This window comes from Podarcis vaucheri (genome assembly GCF_965113315.1).
Source record: "Podarcis vaucheri genome assembly, chromosome: Z".
In the NCBI taxonomy this organism is placed as follows: Eukaryota; Metazoa; Chordata; class Lepidosauria; order Squamata; family Lacertidae; genus Podarcis; species Podarcis vaucheri.
This window is the reverse complement of record NC_138758.1, coordinates 27,773,286-27,798,872: the sequence shown is the minus strand read 5'-3', so window position 1 is coordinate 27,798,872 and position 25,587 is coordinate 27,773,286. Positions and strand designations below refer to the sequence as shown.

Sequence of the window (25,587 nt, the reverse complement as noted above, 5' to 3'; positions counted from 1 at the left end):
CAGTGTCAAGGATGGGGAACCTCTGGCCCTGCAGCAGTTGTTGTACTTCAGTTCTCATCATCACCAGCCAGCATGGCTAAATAAACGGTCAGGGCTAATGAGAGTGGGAGTCCAACAGTGTCTGAATGACCACAAGTTCCCCATCCCTGTATTATGTGAACAAATCGTTTTAAGCTGTGGGCTGTTACACTCCGTCTTTTCTTTTTCACCCACAAGGAGAAAAGCAGAAGCGCACCCCCTTCTCTGTTTAAACTAATTACATGGTTTCGAAAGATGTCCTAACTGGTTTGCCTTAATTATGGTTAGTGAGAACAAGCCAGGACCAATCTGTGGTTTCAGATCCCTGCTTGTTCTGAATTTGAATTTAAACAAACAACGCATAGTTATTACCAATCCCCTTTTAAAGCCGGCTATGTTAGTGACCATCATCACATCCTGTGGTAACAAATTACATAGTTAAATGATGTGTTGCCTGTCTTGAATCTTTTGCCATTCAGTTTCATTAAATGATTCCAGGTTCTAGTACTATGAGAAAGAGTACTATCTGTCTCTTTTCTCCATTCCATGCATAGTTTTATAAACTTATATCTTGTTCTCCACTATTCACTTTTTTCTAAACTAAAAAGTCTACAATGTTGTAACCTTTCACCATAATGGAGTTGCTCATTTTGGTTGTCCTTTTCTGCTCTTTTTCCAACTACACAGGATCTTTTCTGAGGTGTGGTGACCAGAAATGTGCATGGTATTGTGGTTGCTCTGGGGTAGTAGGATTATTCAGTGTACCCCATATTCTCTTTAGGCATTCTTCAGTGTGTGAAGGTGTTTGTTTTCCCTGGTTTGTGAGTACAGTTTCTTATTCACAACAGCCACTGTGACAAGCAGCTATCTGACAGGGCATTAACTTTAAACAGTGAATTTACTGTGTGGGTGGTGTTGGTATAATTGCCATCACTGGCCCAGTTCATATGCCACATTAAACCATATTTAAGACTATAAACTGTTTAATATGAATGAGCAGCATGCTGCTCAGAATTACAGAATCATAGGATTGTGGAGTTGGAAGGAACTCTGAGGGTCATCTAGTCCAAACTTCTGCAATGCAGGAATCTACGTGTGCTCCCAGTGTGCTCCTCTGCAGATGAAACAAGCCAGAGTCTTGTCATGTTTGTGTTTTTCCCCCTGAAACAAAATATGAGTGTTAACCAACGTTAGTTTTAAGTTAAAGTTTAATGTGATGTGCAAACCACGCCTCTGTATTAAGTGCATTTATTTTGGAGAGTGAGGGTAAGGGAATTCAGTTTACTTGGAAGTAATACAAACTCTATTGTATTCAAATTATCTAAAAATGTGTTTTGTAAGATTCATAATTATTTTGCATTAGTCAGTAAAATCTAATTATGCATGTTGTGTATTTTCATAATGCAGGGACATATTTCTGGCTTGGGGTATATCACAGATCAAACCCAGCCTAGTGATGTCAACAAGATGCAGTGGCGTACAACTTCTGGGCTACTTTGGCCATAAGAGAAATCTGGCCAGAAGGTGAACGTGATGACGGCCTGGTCTATGGTAGAAAGGCTGAAAATGGAGAAGAGCCGCTCCCAAGAAGAGAGGACTAAAGAGCAAGATGGTGGGGATCGTAGCACCGAATCTGAGGAATGGACAAGCTCTGAGAGTGAACCTGAGCAGCCTGGCTTCAGGAATAGCTGCAGCAAGGCACAGTTGAGGGATAAAGAGATTTCCCACAAACCACATCGACAACTTTGCCGCTCTCCTTGCTTGGATCGTCCGAGTTTTTCACAGAGTAGCCTCCTTCAGGATTTGAAACCAGAAGAGAATAAAGCAAACTTGAGTCAAGAATATCAATCTAAACTTGATTTTGCTTTGAAACTGGGGTATCCTGGAGATCAGATTCAAGCTGTGTTGAACAAGCTGGGGGCAGATGCTCTTACCAATGACATTTTGGCTGAGCTTGTGAGACTTGGAAACAAGGTTGAGAATGAAGGACAAGCAAGTAGTGGAAATGCCACTGGTCCTGCAGGTACAAAGGAGGTTGCTAGTCCTGAGCTGTCTCTGGAAGATGAGGTGGTAGACAGCTCTGACAACTTGAGGCCAATCGTTATTGATGGAAGTAATGTGGCAATGAGGTACTTTAGTAGTAATAGAATACTTCTAAGAAATGCACTAATTATGCTGCATATGTATTTGTTTGTTTTATTTCATATACACACTTTGCTTTTCTGTTATTAAAAACAACATCCAATTAAAAATGATAGCATAATAGATTTTAAAAGGCAACATCTGTAACTCAACTGAGATAGCCCTTTTAATCAATCATGGGAGCTCAAAGACCTGTTGAAGAAGATGAGCCTTAAGTCTACACACTTGTATTTAAAAACTAAAAATTGAGCTGTTTACAGTGGCATAGCGTGGATTGTCAGTACCCGGGGCAAGGCAAGTAATTTGCGCCCCCTAAGTGAGAGAGAGTGAGTGAGCCAGGTAGGGGCAGAGAGCTGCGAGTGCGAGCGCCCCCCGATGTTGCGGCCGGTGCGGCCGGGCCCCCCTGCACCCCCACGCTACGCCACTAGCTGTTTAATAGATTTTTAGGGCTGTAGTCCTGTATATGTTTCTCTGAGAGAATTCAGTGTGGCTCCATCTGAGTAGACATACATAGGACTGTACTGTTCATCTTGTACAGTGTATCACAGAATAGAAAATCTTTCCTTTTACTTGAGTAATTAAAGTCCAATGGAATTTAAAGGCCTATTCTTATAGGTAAGAATGGAATCACTTTAGTAAATTCTCAAGGCATTATTCACTCTCTGAAATACATGTCTGAAAAGCAGTTTAAAATTTACAGACAATTTGCTGAGCACAAGAGTTGTAGCAGGGGTGGTTACAACCCATCAAAAAAAAATTGTGTCTTTCTAAAGTGGGTACTAAACTTCCAGAAAAGCTTTCTTTCCCTCTATAAGTCTGCTTAATGCTATTTGCTAAACTACATTTTAGTCCCATCCATATTCCAAAGAGCTCAGGGTGGTGTACATAGTCTGATATGAGGTAGGTTAACCTGAGAGACAGTGAATGGCTTTAACTGAGATTTTCCTAGTCTTAGTCCAACACTCTGCCCCACTACATAACACTAGTCTCTCTGGCTTTATGTATTTTAGGAAAAACAAATCTCATTGCAGTACTTATGACCAGTACTTGCTAAACTAACTTGTTCTGTTTTTCAGTCATGGCAATAAAGAAGCATTTTCCTGTCGGGGGATTCAGTTAGCTGTCGACTGGTTTCTGGAGAAAGGTCATAAAGATATTACAGTGTTTGTGCCTACATGGAGGAAAGAGCAATCTCGACCAGATGCACCAATTACAGGTGGCAAATCAAACATACATTTGTTTTCTTCAATTGCCATTACTAGGACGAGGATAATTACTGTGCTAGACACTGGCTTTTCTTGGAATGGGGCCAAGGACCTGAATCAGAGCATTTTCTGTACACACATGCATGGTAGTTGCTCATATTCTAAGCCACTAGATTGTTATTTTTTCTTAATTTTTTTACACTTCATACTTTAAATCCGTGCTGCACATAAGCCTGCAAAAGTTACTAGCCTGCAGAAGTGTTAACAGTCCTTCTGAGGGATGACAAAGGAGCAAAAGTCTATGGCATTTCTGTGCTGGGAGTAGAGGAGTAGCCTACTTAGTTTCTGTTCTGGGTATGGATGGGAGGGCTTGAGTGCTCCATTCGTCCTCTGCCATTCCACTTCACCTGCATGCATTTTCCCCTCATCTGTGTCTGCAAGGTCATTCCATACAAGGCAGCTTTACAGTTTTTTGTTGCATATACTGAACCATAATATAAAATGTCATGGTGTATAAACTGAAACTAGTTTAACTGTGAGATTATTCCCCAGAAGGGAGACTCTTCAGCCTTGTGCCCCAAGGTGTTGCTGGAGTAAAACTCCCATCATGTCCAGCCATCTCAACCAATGACTAGGAATGATGTGAGTTGCAGTCCAAAAATATCTGGGGACCCAAGATTGAAGCCCACTGTTACAGAGCAAAGCACTGGCACACCAACTTTTATGCTCTTGGGGAGTGTGCAAACACTTCTTCTTGTACAATTTTTGAAGAATATCTCAGATACTGAGAGAAACAGAGAGAGCAAGCATATTTCTATATAAGGGACTTTGCTATTAACAGTTTCCTATATAACCCTGGTTTTTCAGATCAAGATATTTTACACAAACTGGAAAAGGAAAAAATTCTTGTTTTCACCCCATCTCGAAGAGTTCAAGGGAGACGGGTTGTCTGTTACGATGACCGTTTCATAGTGAAACTGGCGTGTGAGTCTGATGGCATCATTGTGTCAAATGACAATTACCGTGACCTTCAAAATGAAAAGCCAGAATGGAAGAAATTTGTAGAAGAACGGCTCCTGATGTATTCTTTTGTGAATGATAAGTAGGTTTCTTTATTTACAAGTAGAATAGTAATGCTTAATGTTTATCTGGTGCGATTTGAGTATTTGACTTTGTCTACATTTTCATAGATCCTTAAACAGAAGCTGCCTGGTAGGGCAACGTAAGACCATTAGTGACTCCCTTTTGTTATTCTCTTTTAAACTAGAATGCCACACACCTATTTCATTTTTCTGCACAGAGAAGGGACTCCAGTCCCCTATTGATTTCAATTGGCCTTTCTCCACTGGTTCCTACTCTACAGTTTCCTTTCTGAGATGGTGTGGGGGGAGCTGATAGAGATTAGCTTGCCTTCAGGCACCTGCCAAGCTCATAGCTATGGCCAGGTTCAAACTGGGTATTTCCCAGCCTATTCCTAACCATTGTATTGTTACCAGTCTACCATGTCTGGTAAATTTAATACTAGCAGGTAAAACTGGTCTCTTGGTTTTTCCAGGTTTATGCCACCAGACGACCCATTAGGACGCCATGGCCCCAGCCTTGAAAATTTCTTAAGGAAAAGGCCTGTTGTTCCTGAACACAAAAAGCAACCTTGTCCTTACGGTGAGTGTGTCACACTTGACTATTTTGGGAGTCAGAATAATAAAATTAATAACCTTGATAAAAAGCAAAAAACCATAGTGGGTTATCTGAGGTGTTTTCTGTATTGGAAATCATGTAAGAAGCTTGAGTAGGACAGAAAGGTGTAGCATGCTTCTAGAAGTGTGGGGAAATCAGATTTTGTTTGGGTCTGCTGAGTGCACTGCTGAGTTAAAAAAAAAAAGCTTTCATGGTTAAACCAAAGACATGGTATTAAGTAGGTAACTGGCTCTTGCTTGCTTGATCTTGGCATTGCGTACGTGTGGCTGGGAGCAGGGTGGGGAGAAAAGAGGAGGACTCAGAGAGGGACTGCAGTTTGGGCAAAGAGTTAAATTTCCTCTTACCTCTTTGCCACATGTGACCCAGAACCATCCTTCCCTTCTCTTGCACCCTGCAGAAACTAAGAATGGAAGGGCCAATCATGTGTTTAATGTCACATCTTGGCTCTGTTAATTTAGAGTAGTGGTTCCCAATCCGTAGACCACAATCACATAATGAAAACTACCATAGATGTATCAACATTTTCAAAAGTAGGGGGTCTATGGCTTGGCTTTTGCAGTACTTAGCTAATTGTGAACCACTGATTTAGAGGGATGTTTACATACATTAGCATTTCTTGGAAAAGTCTGGAAGAAAATACAGTTGGAACTTAATTTGGTGTTTGGAAATATTTTCAAAGCTCTCCTGTGCTCAAAAAGTCATTTAACTAATCCAGTATTAAGGCCACAAAGAGTCAATTAACAGCTGTAAACCACCCTTGATTATTTTTTTTAATTAAAGGGCAGTATTCGTTAAATAAAGTTTTAAAACCCAGTTAGATATTTGACAATTAAACCTCTCCCTCCCCTTGTTCATTTTCAAGCTCCCAGGGCATCCACTGTCAGCAGATCCATTCTGTTAAATTCCTAATGAGTAACACTATGTGGTCTTGGCTGAGAGACTTTTACTGCACAGTCTGCACAGTCTAATGTGCATGTCTACTCAAAAGCAAGTCCCACTGAGTTCAATGGCAATTACTCCCTGTTGTGCATAGACCTGTAGCCTAAGGGAGTTACATATTCACACTTGCATTTCACTTTCATAACACCTTTGTGTCAAAAGTTAATCAGAGAGATGGTGACCTAAAGGCACATCATGTGCACGTTTTAAAATATGATAATGCATGAAGCTGACTGTTTAAAAATAAAATCAGGGATCATGTGGAAGATCTTGGAGAGTTGCTGCCAATCATAGCAGACAGTGTTAGGCTTGATAGATTAATGGTCCTAATCTGTATATGGCGATTCCCTGTGCTTCTATGAGTGGGAATTTAAACCTGAGTCTTTATTAGGCTCACACCAGTACCTGCTCTTGCTACCTTCAGGGAGGTTTATATCACTTAAGTAAGATAAATAGATACAGTGACGGGATTGTAGAACATATATAGCACATATTTGGGTCTGCTAACAAAGGAAATGTGATGGCTGTTAATAGTTCATTCTAGCATTGACTGTTACAATGCATTTAAAGGACCTTGGGTTGTATCCATCTATGTCATGTTCCAAATTGACTCATTGAAATCAGTGAACAAGTTAAGAATTGTATCCAACTAAGTTTTATTCATAGTAGATGCACTGAAATTAATGGACCCAAATTAATCATTTTCATTAATTACAATGGCTTACTTTGACCAGGGCTAGCTAGCATTGGCTATAACCCTTACTCATTACTAACTTGAGTCCAATGAGTTCAGTGGGTCTAGTCCAGGCATTCCCAAACTCGGCCTTCCAGCTGTTTTGGGACTACAATTCCCATTTTCCCTGACCACTGGTCCTGTTATCTAGGAATGATGGGAATTGTAGTCCCAAAACAGCTGGAGGGTCGAGTTTGGGGATGCCTGGGCTAGTCTAAGTATGACTCTGACACAACCTCCTGTGCTTAGCTGGATATTGCTTGCAAAGACCATGCCTAATATGGGAGATTTTTCCCCAACAGGGAAGAAATGCACCTATGGACACAAGTGTAAATATTACCACCCGGAACGAGCAAACCAGCCCCTGAGATCCGTAGCTGATGAGCTTCGCATCAGTGCCAAATTATCCGCTGTGAAAACGATGAGTGAAGGAGCACTGGCTAAATGTGGCACAGGAGCAGCCCTTTCCAAAGGGGAAATAACTTCAGAAGTGAAGCGCATTGCTCCCAAACGTCAGTCAGATCCAAGCATTCGGTCTGTTCCTGTGGAACCCGAAGATAGACTTTCAATGGTGCGGAAGTCTGAGGCTAATTCTGTCCCCTCCCTTGTTTCAGCATTAAGCGTCCCAACCATTCCACCTTCCAAAAGTCACGCTGTTGGGGCATTAAATACCCGGTCAGCAAGCAGCCCTGTACCTGGTTCATCTCAATTCACACATCAGAAATCCTCACTAGAACACATGGCCAGTGTACAATATCCTCCGATCCTGGTCACTAATAGCCATGGCTCTTCAATGAACTATGCAGATCAGTACCCAAAGTATGAGTCTTTGGGGGACCATGGCTATTATTCAATGCTCAGTGACTTCTCCAATTTGAGTATTAGTAGCATGCATAGCACAGATTACTATGGGGCTGATGTAGACCAAAGTTTATACTCAAGAAATTCAAGCCCCTGTCCAGACAGTTGCTTAAGCCATACAAGCAATGATTCGTACTCCTCATATACAGACTTATATATGGGTCTGGGGGATGGGAGCCCAGAAGACAGTGTGAAGGTTCACCGACTCCCACCTCAAAGCCGCCTTCAGCCTTTCTCCCATGGTTATCATGAGTCCTTAACAAGAGTTCAGAGCTATAGCCCTGAAGGGTCTAAACATATTCACAAGCATTCACTTTCCCATTTAGCACTGCACATCCAACACCCAGTTGTTGGGGCTAGGTCCAGTTGCCCAGGGGACTACCCTGTGCCTCCAAACGTTCACCCATCAGCCACTACCCAGCCAAGTCGTGCCCTTGTTATGACGAGAATGGATAGCGTTTCTGATTCGCGTCTTTATGAAAGCAATCCCACACGACAAAAAAGGCCACCGCTCTGTCGAGAGCAGCATGCCAGTTGGGATCCATTGCCATGTCCGACCGATACCTACCCTTACCATCCCTACCCACTGAGCAACAACCTCATGCAACCATCTTATGAGCCTGTAATGGTGAGAAGTGTTCCAGAGAAGATGGAGCAGATCTGGAGGAATCCTTGGGTTGGAATCTGTGGTGACCCACAAGAACCACACATAATCCCAGAGCACCAGTATCAAACCTATAAGAATCTCTGTAATATTTTTCCAGCTAGCGTTGTCCTCTCGGTGATGGAGAAGAATCCCCACATGACAGACGCACAACAGTTGGCAGCTATGATTGTTGCCAAATTGAGAACAGGACGTTAATAAAGATCCTTCATTTTGAATTTCTAAAGATAAATAATTGAAAATTCTGTACATTCTGGAGATCTCTAAAAATGACAGGTGATATGCTCTGTTTGTTAAAAGGTTTTAATTGCAGTATACAATTCAATTCTGTATATTATTGTAGTGATTATATTTAAAATATGCATGAAGCATTTTGAAAAAGCAGATTGTATAATAAATATGAGTATTTAATGATTTTTAAAGCAGGGATTTTTGAAAAAGGCATTTTACAGGAAGTGCATACCTTATGCATGGATGTATCATTTATTGAATCTAAAAAGGTCATATGTTGGTATGTCCAAAACAGGTCCTTCAAAACAGCAATTATATTGCATGACTCATTGTATAGTCTTCAGTATTAACTGACATATGTTGCTCCAACATAACATTAGGTTTTTACAATAAACTCTGTGCACTTGGACATCCTCACAAGCAGAAGCCTGCTCTTCTTAAATATCCTTCACAGAACTACAATAAAACAAGCCCAGTCAGTTGACATGCCTTGTGTTTCACAGAGGGCTTTTGCACCTATCTAGTGGCTCCAGCATGAGGCGGCTTTTGTGGGGAGGCTTAGTTCTCTGGGGAATACACTTTTTGTGCAGTGGAAATACCTTTTTGCACATGAGGAGCATTGCCCAACCTTGGAGGGAATGGGGCTGGGGCTGGGAAGCAGTGAATGTTTCTCTTGGACCTTCTAGATAGCTTGAGCTTCTGCCCTTTGGGAAAAAGAACATGGCCGGCTTGCAAACTTGTTAATAATTCTCAGCTAAATACTGTTGTAATCTTTGCACTGTTACCATAGGCGTGTACAACACATTTCATTAGGGTGTGCACCCAGGGATTTTAAGTTTTAAGGTGAACATTTCTTCAATATATACTCATACTCAGTCACAAAGGACATTATTTTTATCTATCAAATTAACTAAGGAAACTAAAACTTAATTAAACTTACTTTTTAAAATTAACAACTAAACCTTCCTTTAAATATGCAAACATAGAAAATGAGGCACAAAATGCCAAATCTGTGGTGTAGTGATTACCAAGTGTATACAAAATACAGTCAGTTTTCATGATCTGTATGAGCTAACCCAAATTGACCAAAGCAGATTAAGATTTTTTCATGTTCCTGTTGTGTAGAATTGGACGTTGCCCACCAGAAGTGAGTAACAGGTGGTGAGTGGAGCTCTGACAGAGACAGAGCTATGAAACAGAAACAGATACAAGCAGAAAGAAAAGGCTGGAATGGATATGCAACTTCTTCTTGTCCACTTCTAGAGACAAACACAGGCAGACACTGCCTATACATTCCAGTTTTATTCCAGCCTTTTAATCCTGCCCTTGTCTCCCTTCATCTGCTTCCCTACTCTCCTCTCTTGCACCTTTGTTTCTCCCTGCCGCACTGCTTCCCCAGTGGCAGCTGAGGGAGCTGGGTTGCCACTCCATACTCTATCCTCATCACAATCCAGTTTTGTTTTGTTTTGTTCTGCTAAGCACACCAGCATGCCCTATGTGCACGCCTATGGCTTTTACAGATCATTACAATTGGCATTTCTAGCCTTTTCAGTACAGTCCAGAAAGCAGAGAAGTTGTAGAATCTGCAATCTGAATTCTGCTTTCCTGTTCTTGTGCGTTGACCAAAGACATGCCGAGAACGTGTGCTGGAGGATGCCAATGAACAAATATGCAAAGTAGTTTTAAAAATCCAGTTCATTTTTATTAGTGTTGGACAGCAGGCTAGTTTTCAAATGGGTGCTCTAGAATTGGGTTTACTGCAAACTTGCTTCACTTTTGCACTTTGAAATCCATGCAAAGGTGAGCATTTGCTTCCTGGAACTCCCTGTTTGACAGGCCAGAATCATCATTCTATGGGTGGCAATGTTTGCAGAATGAGTATCCTTTGCTCCAGGGTGGGCAATTTGGTAGCTAAATGTCTCCTATAAGAGGCATTTATGGCGGTGGTGGCTCTTTTGTTTTCTTTTTTAAGGCTGCACTGACTGGACACCCTTTTTAAATCCAAATGTGTATTTCAACATTTTGAACCACTACTAACTCGATATGTCTCGAGCTAGGACTTGTTGACTTCTACTGTAGTTTTTTTTCATGAAAGTCGAGAAGGCCTGGTTTCTGGCCTTTTGTTTCTTCATGAGAAGGTGTGACACTGCCTAAATGTTTCTTACTATGAAACACACGGAACGTGAGGCTGCAGTCAGGGTTGTTTCTGGTGTTTTGATAATGGCTTGCAAGCTGCTTTTGGGTTATTTGTTGATCCCAGTCTAAAAAAACCCAAAGGAAACCCCAAGCCCTCTACTTGATTGATTGCACTAATCCTAAAATGGCTGCTGGTGGCCCATTTCTATTTTGTGTTGAGTACACTTCAAGAGGGATGTGCTTGCATTAAGTTGGACAGCTCAACAGGTGGTAATAATTCTGTCACATGCTGATCCAGTCTGTTTGCCTACAACCACACAGGGTGCAGAGTGGGCTCAGGATGGGCCAGGCAGTGCCTATAACAGCATGCAGCACAATGGTGGCAAAAGGGTGGGCAAGCAAACTTTGCTAGCTTGCTGTGCTTCTGCTTGAGTGCACAACTGAAGACCCAAGACTGTTGGTAGGTGCTGTCTTGACACATTCTTCTAAATGCAGTACAAGATGAGGATATTGGTTCACCTACAGTATCTTTGTAATCTCAAGGTCCCCTGCCTTCATGATGTCATAATCTGTTTTCAAAAAGTGGTGCGAGTTCAAATGCTGAGCTCAAAGCAAGTAACAATAATCACAGTACCATTAAAAAACATGAAACATTGCAGTCTACATTATATCAAATGCAGTCGCATGCAGGTAAAGGAAACAACACAATCATACTAATTGAAACAATTACTACTATTCAATAGTAATTCAAAATATAGGAAAGAGTGGCTGACCACCAGCCCTGTGCCAGATGGCATTCTTTGGGAAGGGGCTGCTGCTTCACTCAGCGCAGGGAGCACACTCCCAGGCATTTATTTTCAAGTGTTAGAATACCTGGGGTCTAATGATGAAACACAAAAGTTGCTGCTTTTTTCCAGGTAGCTACAGAAAATTGTCGCTGAAGAACTAGTGGCAAACAGGTGGTTTGTCATGGTTGCAGGTTGGGTTTCAGCAGGAGGCTGAATCTGCATTAGAACAGAATGGCACACACCATGTTGGCTTGCAGTTATGTGGGCTGGTGTCCAGAACATCAGTTGTCCCCTCTCATCTTTTAAAAGCAAACAGCAGAAATGCAGATCAGCCCTGTAGCTTTAATCTGTGCACCAACACAACCCTTAAAGATACCTGCATTTAAATCTGGAAAACATCTTTTTAAAAAATAAAAAATAAAAAAATTGGCCAGCTTTTGTCAGAATGGGATTCCTTTATTGTTGCATTTATTTTATACTTCCTTCTTTTGTGTGGTGTAAAAGCAGCTGAGAGCAACGCCTCAAATATCCAGAAACGACCTTTTGTTTGTTGATACAAATTGTATCTTTCTTGATTGTATAAAAAAAAATGTACAAAAGCCATCTCTAGATTAGCTTAAATATTGTATTTTCATCACTATGTTTGTGGCACTGTGTGTCACAGGGGAGTAGCCCATCACAGATTATGAACCTTTTTATTTAAAATGGGCACTTAACAATTTATAGAAAAAACAAAGGTAACTTTTCAAATCCACTTTATTACTATAATGTGCACAGCTAGTGTGTGTGTTTAAGAACACTACTCTGCATAGGTTATATTAAGTCTATTTATTAAATGAATGCAATCCTGCAATTGATATTTTTTGTAAAGCATCAGTGTTAATAATATTGATGTTAATATTTATACAGTTACAGTAAAATTGCTGTACATCCTGCTTTTGTTCTTAACAAAATAACTATTGTATGATTTAGGTTCAATAAGGAATTTTGTGTGCTCACAATTTCTTGCATGGAAATCAGTTTCTGTATGTATAAAAATGGATGTTCTCCATTTTATTCCTATGTTAAGGCAAACTCCTGCAGGGGATCTTGGAAGAGTCTTTTTAGCAAACCTAATGTTGGGCTGAAATTACCTTGAGAGCTTTTATTGGGTTCTAAAATATTTTACTGTTCCCGTCAGTAAATGTTTTTTGTTTGTTTGTGTGCGTGCGTGCGTCAGGGGGTTTATATATTGTTTTGTTCTGTATTGAAAAACATTTCAAGCCTTTTTTGAATGCTTTCCTGGGAAGAAATATTGCTGTGAAGTTGAAGTGGTTTACTGTAACACAGCTTTTCCTAAACAATGGTTCCCAAATTTTTCTGCTGTACAAGGAAGAAGTGAATGAAAATTTTGAAGCAGTATGCAAATCTTTTGCCTGTCAATTATCTTTCATCAGTGAAACTTTTTTATATATGTTTCCTTTATGCCTTGATCCACTTCTCTTTTTCTCTTGGGAGACTTTTCCCATGCCAGTTCAAAACTGACATTTCACTGCCTTCATCTCTTATTGCAGAATTTCTTCTAAAAGTAGAAGGGATGGTATAAAAACAAGTCACAGTCGCCTACATTGTAAATATAAGACTTTACTTTAAAATGCTCTTTTTGAGAGTACAGTATTTAATTTTTTTAAATTGTGTACCAAATAACTACAGAATATGTATCTATATATAAATTTAAAATAGCCCAGGTAACAGCAATCTTTCACTTGTAAAATATTTTAATTTTCTCTTAATTTATTATTGAAGAGTAGTTAATGTTCAGTTAGGCAACTGAGTTGTGTCTGAAAAACCCAAAAGATAGGTTAGGAACCAATCTTAAGTAATTTTGTAAATATTAAATGTTGTTCTGTGTTTTTGCTTGTACACACATATTTGACTACTATTAATCCTATTGTACTATTGAGCTGCAGTATTTTGCTTTTCTTAATTTGTAGAACTAAACATAACTGTTTAATTGTTGTAAAAATTTATAAAATCTCTTTGGGTTTTTTTGTTAACCCAAATATAATGTAAGTCTCAATGACAAAGAGTGAAGATAGACTTTACAGCCCATTGCCCTGGTCCAGCAAGAGCAATGCAAATAGGGAAGCTGGCTTCCACAAGTGCAACAGAGGCAGGTGGTACATCATGATAGCAATCTAGACTCCATTGAATTAGTTGGATGTGCTGTTTTATGCCGAAGAGACTGCACATCCCCATGTCGGGGCAGTGCAGCTACAGCTGGGTCAGGGCCAGCATGTGGTGTCTGTAATCAGTGTAATATTTTGTGCAATGTTTTTCTATACAGCTGCATGTTTCAGGCATCCACTGGCATGGGCATGTGTGTAAGTTTTGTAAAAAGTTTTATATATATATATATTAAATGGCTGAGATAATCGCCAAAGCAACATCTTGCAGGGGACAGAAAACATGCTTTCCCTTTAAAATGTGAAAATCAATGCTTACACAACAGTGGCCCTGTTTTCATGTAACTGCAAGCCAAAACAAGAATGAGCAAGCGTGTGGGTACCCAGAGTGAAAATCTGGTCTTTCAGCTGATATGCTACCTGGAGCCAACCTTACCTGGAGCTAAGCCATAAGTATGTTGGATGTGGGTCTGAGCTTTGTGGCCTGTCTTCCCCCAACAAACCATGAGTGGTAAAGAAAGAACATACCTTATATGTTGGGAGCAAGACAAACCACATGTAACACTAAGCCAAACTGTGCCTTAGCTCTGGGTATTGTGGTAGCAGAAGAATAGGCAGAGTGAAATGGTTGCGATTTTCACTATGGGTATCTGCTGCTTGTGGAGCCATAGTTTGGCTTAATGTTAACTATGAACCGGGCCTCTTAAGAATTGTTTTCTTGCAATTCAGTTGTAGACATTTCTCTGCAATACTTAACCAATGAAGTACTGTAGTGACTTTCCACAGGGCCTGATGCCACTCAGCAGCTTCATAGTACCAATGAAAAAACAGCCTTTTTTCACTAGAGTGGATTCCTTAAGAGGTGTATGGTGTCAGGGCAAGACAAGACAAGACAGTGGCACAAATTTGAAGCCATACTTGTAGGGTTCACTAAAGAGAAGTCATTAGTGCCAAGTTAGTCACTTGGATAAATAATCTGTGAAGTGTTACTATATTTTGATCTGCCAAATAATAGCTTACAGGCATCACACGTACAGGACTTCTGAATGTTTTTGTGTTCAGCATTACAAAAAATGTTAGAAATCTTGCCAGAAATTGTAGTCAATCAACCACTGCTGATGAGTCACCATGTTAGCGTAACTTTATAGGAGCTTTACAGAGTCCACTGAAATAAGTGGATATTCAGCAACAGAACTGGAGCTTTACACAGTCCACTGAAATAAGTGGATATTCAGCAACAGAAATCAGTGGATATTCAGCAATCACCAAGTTCGTGACTTTGAGGATCTTTTAATTTTCTGTGACAGGGCTGCAATGTATATGCGCATGTGCACACTACTACAAATGTCACTGTCATTTCATGCTCAAAGAATGCAAGCACCCATTTATTTATGAAACAGCTTAATAGTCGCTTCCAGCTTGCTTGGATTTTGACCTTTAATTTTCTGGTGAGTGGTGTGGGCAGCAAATCTTTCTGTTTAAATGCATCTCAAAGGTGGTTATGGTGGGGGCGGAAGGGATCCTTGTTTTCTCCACTCCACCCCATTAGCAGGTTTTGTGTAGATGTTTTGTATCTAGGCATTTATATTAATGTATTCAATAAACTGAGTCACTTGGTCAGTACCTCTCAAGTCTCTTGTGCATTTCTTTTTGTGGCCAATACCCGCCAGTCTAAATCTTGCAAATTTGAAGTTGTATTGAAGCCTTAAGCCATAGGTCTTAAACCAATGATTCAGGACCCACGTGCCAATCTCTCAGCCAGGCCTGGAGGATGCAACCTTTTCTTCTCTTTCCTTTTGTGAAATTTTCCTCCCCATTTTGTCCCAGCCCAGCCTTGCCTCCCCACCCGCTGCTGGAAACATGCTGCCTGGCCTTGGAAGAGGATTTTCATCCTATTTCAGCAGCCTTTCCTCCCCACCCACTGCTGGAAACATGCTGCCTGGCCTTGGAAGAGGATTTTCATCTGATTTCAGCTGTCTCACTGATCTTCACAAGACAGTGGGTTGTGGCAGGAGGCCTATAAACCATAGAAACAAGGAGCTTGAATTACTGCTGGTGGGGTAATCAGTGAGTGAATCCAGCAGCATCCAATTCTAGAGCAAGCCTTGTAACGTGATGGTTTATTCACTAATAAAGGCTGCTACTCCACTGTACATTTGATTTGGAATAGAGGGGTTGGGCAGGAAGAAAAGGTGGGAATCCCAGTTGAATGGGTTCATTTATGCATTAAGTCTACTGAGGGTCCAGTCCCCTTGAATGTTTTATATCTCCCTGTCTCTCATCCATCCAAGTTTGGATCGGATTTCTATTGCTTTGCTGCATGGGTTAAATTCTCTGAAGAAATATAATTTGGGAATAAGAATTCATGGGTTCAGCTAAGGTAGGGCTTATCTTTTTCCTTCCTTCCCAGGTAAATGTATGCTGATAGGATTGTGGGTAATTTCACAGCCTGATCCTTTGGGATAGTTTACCCAGGTTTAACCTTCATGTGCTTCCTCCTCAAGAGGTCCAGAGGGTGGCAACATAACAGGCCTTCTCTGCAATGGCTTCTTGTCTTGCTCTCCCCAGGGAAATTCGCCTGGTGCCTTCATTGTACACCTTTAGGCGCCAGGCAAAAATATTCCTTTTATTGGGGGGTGTTATTAGGTGGTTTTAATTTTGATTATACATATTGTGGTTTTTATGTTGAGCTTTTCTGTGCCCGCCCTGAGACCTCCGGGTATGGAGTGGTATATAAATTCAATAAATAATAAAATAATAATAACAACCATGGATGGGGCTTAGGATTGCTATGCGTTTCCTCAATAACACCTGAGGGTTATTGCAGTTTTTCACCCAAATCTGAAATGGCAATTCTAATCCAATTTACTTGGGAGCACACCCCGCTGAATAAGTAGGACTTTCTTCTGAGTTGGCATGGGTAGGGATGCACTGGAGTGCTTGCTTACAGAATGATTAGCCATCTTGCTCACTGCCTTCCCATAAATGCTTATTCAGAAGCAAGGTCCATTCATTTAAATGGAGTTGGCTCCAAATTAAGTGGGCTTAGAAGAGCAGCAAACAATTGCAGACTATGTTAGGTTCTGAGGGTACTAAAGCTACTACAAATTTTCCCCTCTACCATTTGAGTTGAGGAAAGTTGACACAAGAGGACAGATGGACAGGTGATTGTGAGAAAGGGAAAGAAGGGAATCTATTGAAGGTTACAGAAATAGGAGGCTCAGCTTCCAAGGGAGTGATAAGTTAATATGAAAGTCCTATGCCTGTCTACTTAGAAATAAGGCCTATTTATTTTAATAGGACTAACTCCCAAGTAAATATGTACAGGACTGTAATTTTTATATTTCAATATTTGATTGAAGATTTATATTGTTTAGTTTCTTTTTTAAAAAGAATTGTAAAATGGCAAGACTTTCACATGTAGTAAACAAAATAGCATGCCAACACCTCAGCACATGATATGTAATAATAATAATAATAATAATAATAATAATAATAATAATAATATAATAATAATTTTTATTTATACCCCGCCCTCCCCAGGCAAGACCGGCCGGGCTCAGAGCAGCTTACAAGCAATAATAAAACAAGTTGAATGATTACACCTTAAAACAAAATTAAAATACAGCATTAAAATACTGAAACATTAAAATATTACAAATGTGGAACATGTATGTATGTGACACTTGCAGTAGTGCCAATTCCGCACACTATATTCTTCTGCACCACCAGCACATCATCCACTTGTTAGAACAGTTGAAGGTCATTTTTTATCTTATGGAGCTCGCTCTGGGTCCATAATAATCCCTCAGCAGCAGAGCCACCCCATTCTGAAGAGCTGTAGGAGAAGGGGGGAAAACAGCTTTAAAAACAAATTTTATAAGCAAAAGGGACACAAACGCATACCATACTTTTTGTGTATAACACAAGGCTTTTTATTGTAAAATAAGGTTTAAAAACTGGGGGCATCTTATACACGGGTAGTGGGTACAAATCCCATCATCCCTAGCTAGGAGGACCATTGGTCAGGGGTGAGCTGGGCACCCAAGCTTGAGAAACACTGGACTTACCTATTGAACTCAACTTAAGATATACAGTGGTGCCCCGCATGACGAATGCCTCGCAAGACGAAAAACCCGCTAGACGAAAGGGTTTTCCGTTTTTCGATGCGCTTCGCAAGACCAATTTCCCTATGGGCTTGTTTCGCAAGACGAAAACGTCTTGCAATTTTTTTCGCTCCCCCCCTTTTTTCTAAGCCGCTAATAGCCTTTTAGCCGCTAAGCCTTTAATAGCCGCTAAACCGCTAATAGCGCTAATCCGCTACTAGGGTTGCTTCGCAAGACGAAAAAACCGCTAGACGAAGAGACTCACGGAACGGATTAATTTCGTCTTGCGAGGCACCACTGTACTAGTGAAGAGTGTTTCACAACTATAATCACCTTTGCCCTATCCCAGGATTAAATAATGGTTACTTCTGAATGTAAATTCCACATTGCACACACAGAAAACTGCCCAACAGCTGTTTTGTTCTCTGGAGGAAAGAAGGGATTCCCCTAACAAAATGCAAATACAACCAGCAAGGGACCTGCCAGTGCCAGAGCAGAAACTGATATTTTAACAGAACCATCCTTGGTTAAAAAGTAAATACAGCAGAAGGTGCTTCCAGACAACTTGTTTATTCAGCGTTCATGCATCTCTGTTTGACTATATTAGAAACATTCATTCTGGATTGTTTTCAAGGGTGCTAGATGATTCTGCAACAGAAAAACTGTTATCCCACTTTCCAGAGCATTTCCCCACCACCTTCCTTATTGCAAGAAGTCAGATCTTTTGGGGAAGTGTGTTTGCTGCATAAGACTTGCAAGCTGAATTCATCAAGATGTGATTTAATCCCTCCTGGACACAGTGACAGCCTGGGAACACCCTGTGTTCAGCAGGATTTGCCTTCCCTGCTTCTTTACCATCAAATTCGCAAAGTGGTCAACAGCATGTGCAAACCACAATGAAAAGTCCAGCTACAGCTTCATAAAGCTAACATCAAATCAGCCAGTAAGACAGGCAAAATCTGCCCTCCTAAAATTAACTGGCCACTGTGAGGTAAGGTTGGGGTATGCACCTACATATTGGGGTAAGTATCTCAGGTATTCCACACCCAAGATGCTTAGAGCTGGTAAACCTGCTTAAGGCTGTAGCCTTAAGACACATGCCTGCTTCATGTCTGCTGTGGTTTCTAATATCTAACCCCATCAGGCCACATGTGTGTTTTCAACAAGTAGGGACAAGAAAAGACTGAAAAGCACCTACAAATTTCCCTAAAGCCAGATATAGTAAAGAATTCCCCTAATGCTAGAGTCAAGAGCCAATCTCATGTTCAAGCTTCTGCATAATCATAGATAAATGAGAGCCTTGGAGAAAAGGTGGAATAAAAAGGTAGCAAAATAAAACATCTTGCCCATGTCTCAACATGGCTTGCCAAGTAACACAAATGATTTAACTGAAGATATGCAGCGGGACTGGTCTACATATGCAGCAGAGCAAGTCACCAGAATGCTGAGGTGGTAGAGTGGACTGTACCGCTTCAGACAGCTGATAAGGGATGCCGGTTTTGGTACCCAACCCCTCAACACAAATCACAATAAAAAACCCAGACAAAAACAAAAACCAAGCATGCTAGGAAGTTGCTCCCTATTGTGCTAGCATTAGGGTAGCATTAAAAATTGTGAAGCCTGAAGTCTGCAGTCTGTTCTTCCACACCTGAGAACTCTACCACCTCACTCTGTCTTATGCATAGATCAGGCTGTGGTGCAAAACTGAGGAGTGAACACTACAAGCAGAATCATAGTAGAAACAGAGGACAGGCTGCATCTCCACTATAAGATGAAACAAGGTAGTTGGAAATAGCACACTGGGGCACAGGATGGCAGAATAAAATGCTTGTCACAGCTGGAATGTTTCCACCTCATCACTTTCAGGGATGGGACTGGACATTTTAGTTGAGGGCTGTAGTTCAGTGGCAGCACATCTGCTTTGCATGCAAAGCATCCCAGGGGTTCAATTCCTGGTATCTCCAGATAAGCTACGAATGTACCTTGTCTGAAACTGGAGAGCCACAACTAGCAGCCTGACTAAAGACAGTTTCCTATGTTGTAAAATGCAGAGAACTAATAATGCTAATACTAATAAACGGCGTTCCGTGTGCGGCTCTGGCTCGCCAGAGCAGCGATGTCACGCTGGCCACGTGACCCGGAAGTGTCCCCGGACAGCGCTGGCCCCCGGCCAATAAATGTGAGATGGGCGCACAAACCCCACAGTCTGTCAAGACTGGCCCATTCGGGCAGGGGTACCTTTACCTTTACCTTTAATAATGCTAGGACGCGGGTGGCGCTGTGGGTAAAACCTCAGTGCCTAGGGCTTGCCAATCGCATGGTCGGCGGGGTGAGCTCCCGTCTTTCGGTCCCAGCTCCTGCCCACCTAGCAGTTTGAAAGCACCCTTAAGTGCAAGTAGAGAAATAGGTACCGCTTTATAGCGGGAAGATAAACAGCGTTTCCGTGTGCTGCGCTGGTGCTGGCTCGCCAGAGCAGCTTCGTCACGCTGGCCACGTGATCCGGAAGTGTCTCCGGACAGCGCTGGCCCCCGGCTTCTTAAGTGAGATAGGTGCACAACCCTAGAGTCGGACACGACTGGCTCGTACGGGCAGGGGTACCTTTACCTTTTTAATAATGCTAGACAGCAGATAAAGATGGATAGGCTCTGCACAAAGCAAACTATCTCAACCCCACAGGAGAGACCTCCATCTATGACAGAAAGGGAATGCTGCTGCTTAAGTGCTACAATGAAGGCTGCTTCCTGCTGCAAGGCCCACTTCCACCTGGCCCACGGGGGTGGGGCCCACACTCACTTGAACAGCGAAGAGGCTCCTGGGAGGCGGAGGGACATTGCTGGAACAACTCTTGGGTTGGGGCAACTGGCTAAAATGTTTTGAACGGTTCTACTTTTGGTTCCTCTGTTTCATTTTTGTTGGGTTGGTGTTGGTTAAATGTTTAGTTGGAGTTGGTGGTTACTTTAATTTGGGTATAACTGCAAACTGTTTATTATTATTGTTATCGGTTTGCCGCTTGTATAGGAGATTTTGTTTTTAATGTTTTATGTTTTGTTTTTTTATATACCCAGTCAGATGGGTGGGATATAAATTTTATATTATTTATTATTATTATTATTATTAGCCTCAGTGAGCATTGCCACTGAGGTAGTCACTTGCAGTCCAGCGTCATTGGGAGAGGCACAGCACTGACTACACTTGTCATAAACTGGACATCATGCTCTTTGAAATTAAAGCACAAAGATTTTTGCCCCTTTCTAGGGCCTGTGTGCCCCTTAAATCTGCTCTAGGGTTTTCCCCAACCCTGTGGAGACTGAGGGATGTCCCCTTGCAGAACTCCTTGCACAAACATGTTAGTTAGACAGCATCTGGGGCTTCTGCAACATCTCTTTGAGTAAGTTATAGCCCAGGTAAAGCAAGGCACTTTGTGGAAGTGAGGTTTCCGCCCATCCTCCAAGTTGCAGGCATCAACAGCTCCCTTCCACAGTGATTTATTTCAGAAATCAGCTGCTTCCTGTACATCATTTGAGCCCTTCCTTTTTTGCCCGCAAAAACAGTTGGGGGAAGACAGAGGGGGTAAACCCATCCTCCCCACCACACAGGGAGGTGCAAAGTCTGTGAGAAAAAGAAACAGAGGACCCAAGGTGCTTAAATTTCCCACTCAGCCCACAGGGGCTTAGTTCTTAAAAGAGACCTCATAACCAGAGTAACCTCTTTCCTTTCCCTTCCTCAAATAGACACATGCGACCACAAAATTCACACCTCATTGCTAAAGCAAGACCTCATGCTTCTCTTTTGCACTCTCACAGCAGCAGCAGCAGAAGCCTCAAACAGTGACGTAAATCAAACCTCAAGGTGGGGGAAAGAAAGGCGGAAAGAGAGAGCACCACATACCCTAAGAGGGATGGTGTTTTGAAATGGACTCAAGATAAAAACAAAGAACTCTTGTTAGTCAGTCTATGTTTAGAAACTGAATGGTGGAGGGGGTTTCTGCTACTTATGCAACTGAGGGATGACTGGAAGACAACAGAGAAGAATCTGTAGGTATGAAGAAAAAGGTCAGTGCTATTAACAAATGCATTTATGCTGGTTATGTCCAAACTGAAGCAGACTCATTACTGCTCTTATAATATCCCTGCAAAGCAGGTCACTATTATTATCTTCATGTTGCTGATTGGGATGAAGGGACAGGGCGCTTTCATGGCAAAGGTGAAGTTCAATCCAGATGTTCTGCCACTCTTAGCTCCATTTCTTGGCCACTGTACTTAAGCCAACCCTGTGGTTATTATATCAGTTGTGGCAACTACCACAGAAGTAAATGCTTGGGTGTTGAGAATGCAGTCTGGTTGGAGATGTTCTGAGGCAGGGCCTTCTCAGGAGTGGTTCCCTGTTTGTGGAATACCCTTCCTGGTGAGGTGCACCTGTCTACCTTGTTATTAATGGTCAGGAGGGATTTAAAAACATTTGTTTTTAACAAACCTCCCTTACCCGGCATTGGGTGGCTGAAAGAGATTGTTCCCAGCAATCTTGAAATGATTAGCCATCATTTAAATATGTAACTGTTTTGATACATTCTTAACCTTTTAACATGTTCTGAGTTTAATTTTTAATTCTATTGTTTTGCTACTTCAATACTTGCAGCACTGGATGCCTTCTGGTAGAAGGATGGGATGAAGATTTAATTAAGAACCAAAAGCCCATCTAGTCCAGCAATCTGTTCTCAACTATAGCTATTCAATATGCCTCAAAAGGAAGCAGAAAAGCAGGACTGGACCACAAGAACACCCGTTATCAGTCATTAATGATAATAATTTGCCTGCTTCCCGATTATACATCCCCAGAGGTAAAGGGAAAGATAAATGACCCCTGGGTGGGCAAGTCCAGTCAAAGGCGACTATGGGGTGCGGCGCTCATCTTGCTTTCAGGCTGAGGCAGCCAGAGTTTGTCCAGACAGCTTTCTGGGTCATGTGGCCAGCATGACTAAACTGCTTCTGGCGCAACATTACACCGTGATGAGTGCCAGAGTGTACGGAAACACCATTTACTTTCCTGCCACAGTGGTACCTATTTATATTTTGAACTGCTAGGTTGGCAGAAGCTGGAACAGAGCAACAGGAGCTCACCCTCTTGCGTGGATTCAAACCACCAACTTTCTGATCGGCAAGCCCAAGAGGCTCAGTGGTTTAGGCCATAAGCACTACCCATACCCCCAGAACAGCAAGGGGGAGGTTCAACAGCAAGACAGCATGTACACATTGGAGTGCCCCAGGGCTATCTGCTCCTGCATCCTTGCTGCTGGCAAAAAAATCTACTTGGAAGGGCGAGAGAGGCAAACTGCCCTCTTCAACAATTGTTCCCGCTCACCATTCTTGACAAAGGAGCAGCATCTTCATGCTCCTTCAGATGGATCTAGTATTGCATGAATATTGCACTAAAAATGAAGCTGAACTGGGGAACGCAACCATTTCTGATCATCTAGAAAAGCTCAATTTGGATGTCAACTATTTTCTGTACATCTCTGCCTTCAGTTGTGTGTCAAACAATTTTGCCCTCGCCACACACCGACAGGAAGAAATCAACACCACAGCAGGATCAGAGTTAGAACAGTTAAGCAAGTGGGACAGGAGTGGCTATAAATGGCTACAATTGGAGCAGCTGCTGTGGCAACTGACATTATTGCTCTGGTGACAAAATGATGGAAGTTCACAGCACTGGCTCAAATGGACAATTAGGAGCCACCCTGCTGGAAACATCCAACTTTGGGGTAAAAAACTAACCATAAATAGAAGGCCTGCTGCAGAGACCTAAAATAGATGCCGGCCAATCTAGTGTTCAGATTAGTGTCCAATCTAGTGCTCAGACCTCTGGAACAATTTTGTAGCAAAGACTCTATTGTAACATACGCTATTCCCCAATCCTATCTGAGGTCTTTAGGGCAAGAAAAATATTTGTAACTTGGGCTGTTAAAGGTAAAGGGACCCCTGACCATTAGGTCCAGTTGTGACCGACTCTGGGGCTGCGGCGCTCATCTCGCTTTATTAGCCGGCGTACAGCTTCTGGGTCATGTGGCCAGCATGACTAAGCCGCTTCTGGCGAACCAGAGCAGCGCACGGAAACACCGTTTACCTTCCTGCCGTATTTTTTGCTCTATAAGACGCACCAGACCATAAGACGCACCTAGTTTTTGGAGGAGGAAAACAAGGGGGGGGGGAATCTGAATCTCAGAAGCCAGAACAACAAGAGGGATCGCTGCGCAGCGAAAGCAGCGATCCCTCTTGCTGTTCTGGCTTCTGGGATAGCTGCGCAGCCTGCATTCGCTCCATAAGACGCACACACATGTCCCCTTACTTTTTAGGAGGGAAAAAGTGAGTCTTATAGAGCAAAAAATACAGTATTTATCTACTTGCACTTTGACGTGCTTTCGAACTGCTAGGTTGGCAGGAGCAGGGATCGAGCAACGGGAGCTCACCCCGTCACAGGGATTTGAACTGCCGACCTCCTGATCAGCAAGTCCTAGACTCTGTGGTTTAACCCACAGCGCCACCCGCGTCCCTTAACTTGGGCTGTTACCAGATTGTAGAAGTCTGAACCACACAAGTTTTTTTAATCAATTTGCTTAATAAATAGAACATGGATAGAAACTAATATTCAAATGCTGTTTATTTATGGTCTACCAACCACAGATAAAATAAAAAGTTACAGAATGTGAAGCATTTAAGATGGCTAAAAGCAGAAAAAGCTATCAAAGATTGCTACATTTATGAATTTTGCAACTTGCTCCATCATTCAAAAAGTTCAAGCTCTCCATGAAAGTTGTCAAGAGAAATTCTGAAGGGCATTCAATGAAGGACTGTGTAATGGGGCATATCAGTTCCTATGTACACTTGTAAAAATGCTTTAAAAAAAGAACAGGTAAAACAAAATATACGTCTTTGTTGTTGAAAGTGCACAATCTTTTACTTATAGGAGCTTTGTAATATATACCCCCTAGAAGCTTTGAGGATAAAGCATTCGTCTGAGCCAAGGAAAAATGTTTTCTGTATTTAGGAACAGACAGAAACTTTAAATAAGGCATCCCATTCCTAGAATTAGGACATAGTTAACCAAACAATTGGGTTAAGGCCTCTAGGCTCCTGAAGGTCAATATCATTTCATATGACAAACATTTATTGAATATATAAATTGTTCAGACTATTGCGGTAATCCACCCAGCACTCATGAGAAAATGTGGTGTGATCTCAGAGTAATCAAATGAAACTTTAACATGTGGCATAATATAATACTAATAATTTTGTCAGAACTAGCTACCGTATTTTTCGCCCTATAAGACACACTTTCCCCCCTCCAAAAATGAAGGGGAAATGTGTGTGTCCTATGGGGCGAATGCAGGCTTTCGCTGAAGCCTGGAGAGCGAGGGGGGTCGGTGCGCACCGACCCCTCTCGCTCTCCAGGCTTCAGGAAGCTATCCGCTAGGCGTGGGAGAGCCGCATGGCTCTCCCACGGCTAGTGGAAAGCTTGCCTGCACCCAGAAGCTTGGGGCGCGCTGAGCTCCGCACACCCCAAGCTTCGGGATTAGCGCAGCGGTCTGCTAGCCGTGGGAGAGCCACGCGGCTCTCCCATGGCTAGCGGAGACCATGCCGGCACCCAGAAGCTTGGGGCGCGCTGAGCTCCGCACGCCCCAAGCTTCGGGATTAGCGCAGCGCTCCGCTAGCCCTGGGAGAGCCGCGCGGCTCTCCCACGGCTAGTGGAGACCTTGCCGGCACCCAGAAGCTTGGGGCGCACTGAGCTCTGCACGCCCCAAGCTTCGGGATTAGCACAGCGCTCCGCTAGCCCTGGGAGAGCCACGTGGCTCTCCCACGGCTAGTGGAGACCTTGCCGGCACCCAGAAGTTTGGGGCGCGCTGAGCT

At 42.3% G+C, this 25,587-nt stretch overlaps 2 protein-coding genes across 6 annotated transcripts in view; one reads left to right on the top strand and one right to left on the bottom strand.

Annotated features, from left to right (window-relative positions):
- ZC3H12B (zinc finger CCCH-type containing 12B) overlaps positions 1 to 13,379 on the top strand; it is a 38,080-nt gene extending 24,701 nt beyond the window's left edge. For all 4 annotated transcript variants that reach the window (XM_082208247.1, XM_082208248.1, XM_082208250.1 and 1 more), the window contains 5 exons: positions 1,426 to 2,147; positions 3,237 to 3,376; positions 4,233 to 4,467; positions 4,921 to 5,027; positions 7,038 to 13,379. In XM_082208247.1, coding sequence (XP_082064373.1) covers positions 1,552 to 2,147; positions 3,237 to 3,376; positions 4,233 to 4,467; positions 4,921 to 5,027; positions 7,038 to 8,458 — 2,499 coding nt within the window. In that variant the 5' untranslated portion in view covers positions 1,426 to 1,551 and the 3' untranslated portion in view covers positions 8,459 to 13,379. The remainder of the gene's footprint in view (positions 1 to 1,425; positions 2,148 to 3,236; positions 3,377 to 4,232; positions 4,468 to 4,920; positions 5,028 to 7,037) is intronic.
- A 3,707-nt stretch (positions 13,380 to 17,086) lies between these two features.
- LAS1L (LAS1 like ribosome biogenesis factor) overlaps positions 17,087 to 25,587 on the bottom strand; it is a 44,843-nt gene continuing 36,342 nt past the window's right edge. For both annotated transcript variants that reach the window (XM_082208255.1, XM_082208256.1), the window contains exon 14: positions 17,087 to 17,418. In XM_082208255.1, the coding sequence (XP_082064381.1) occupies positions 17,328 to 17,418 (91 nt within the window). In that variant the 3' untranslated portion in view covers positions 17,087 to 17,327. The remainder of the gene's footprint in view (positions 17,419 to 25,587) is intronic.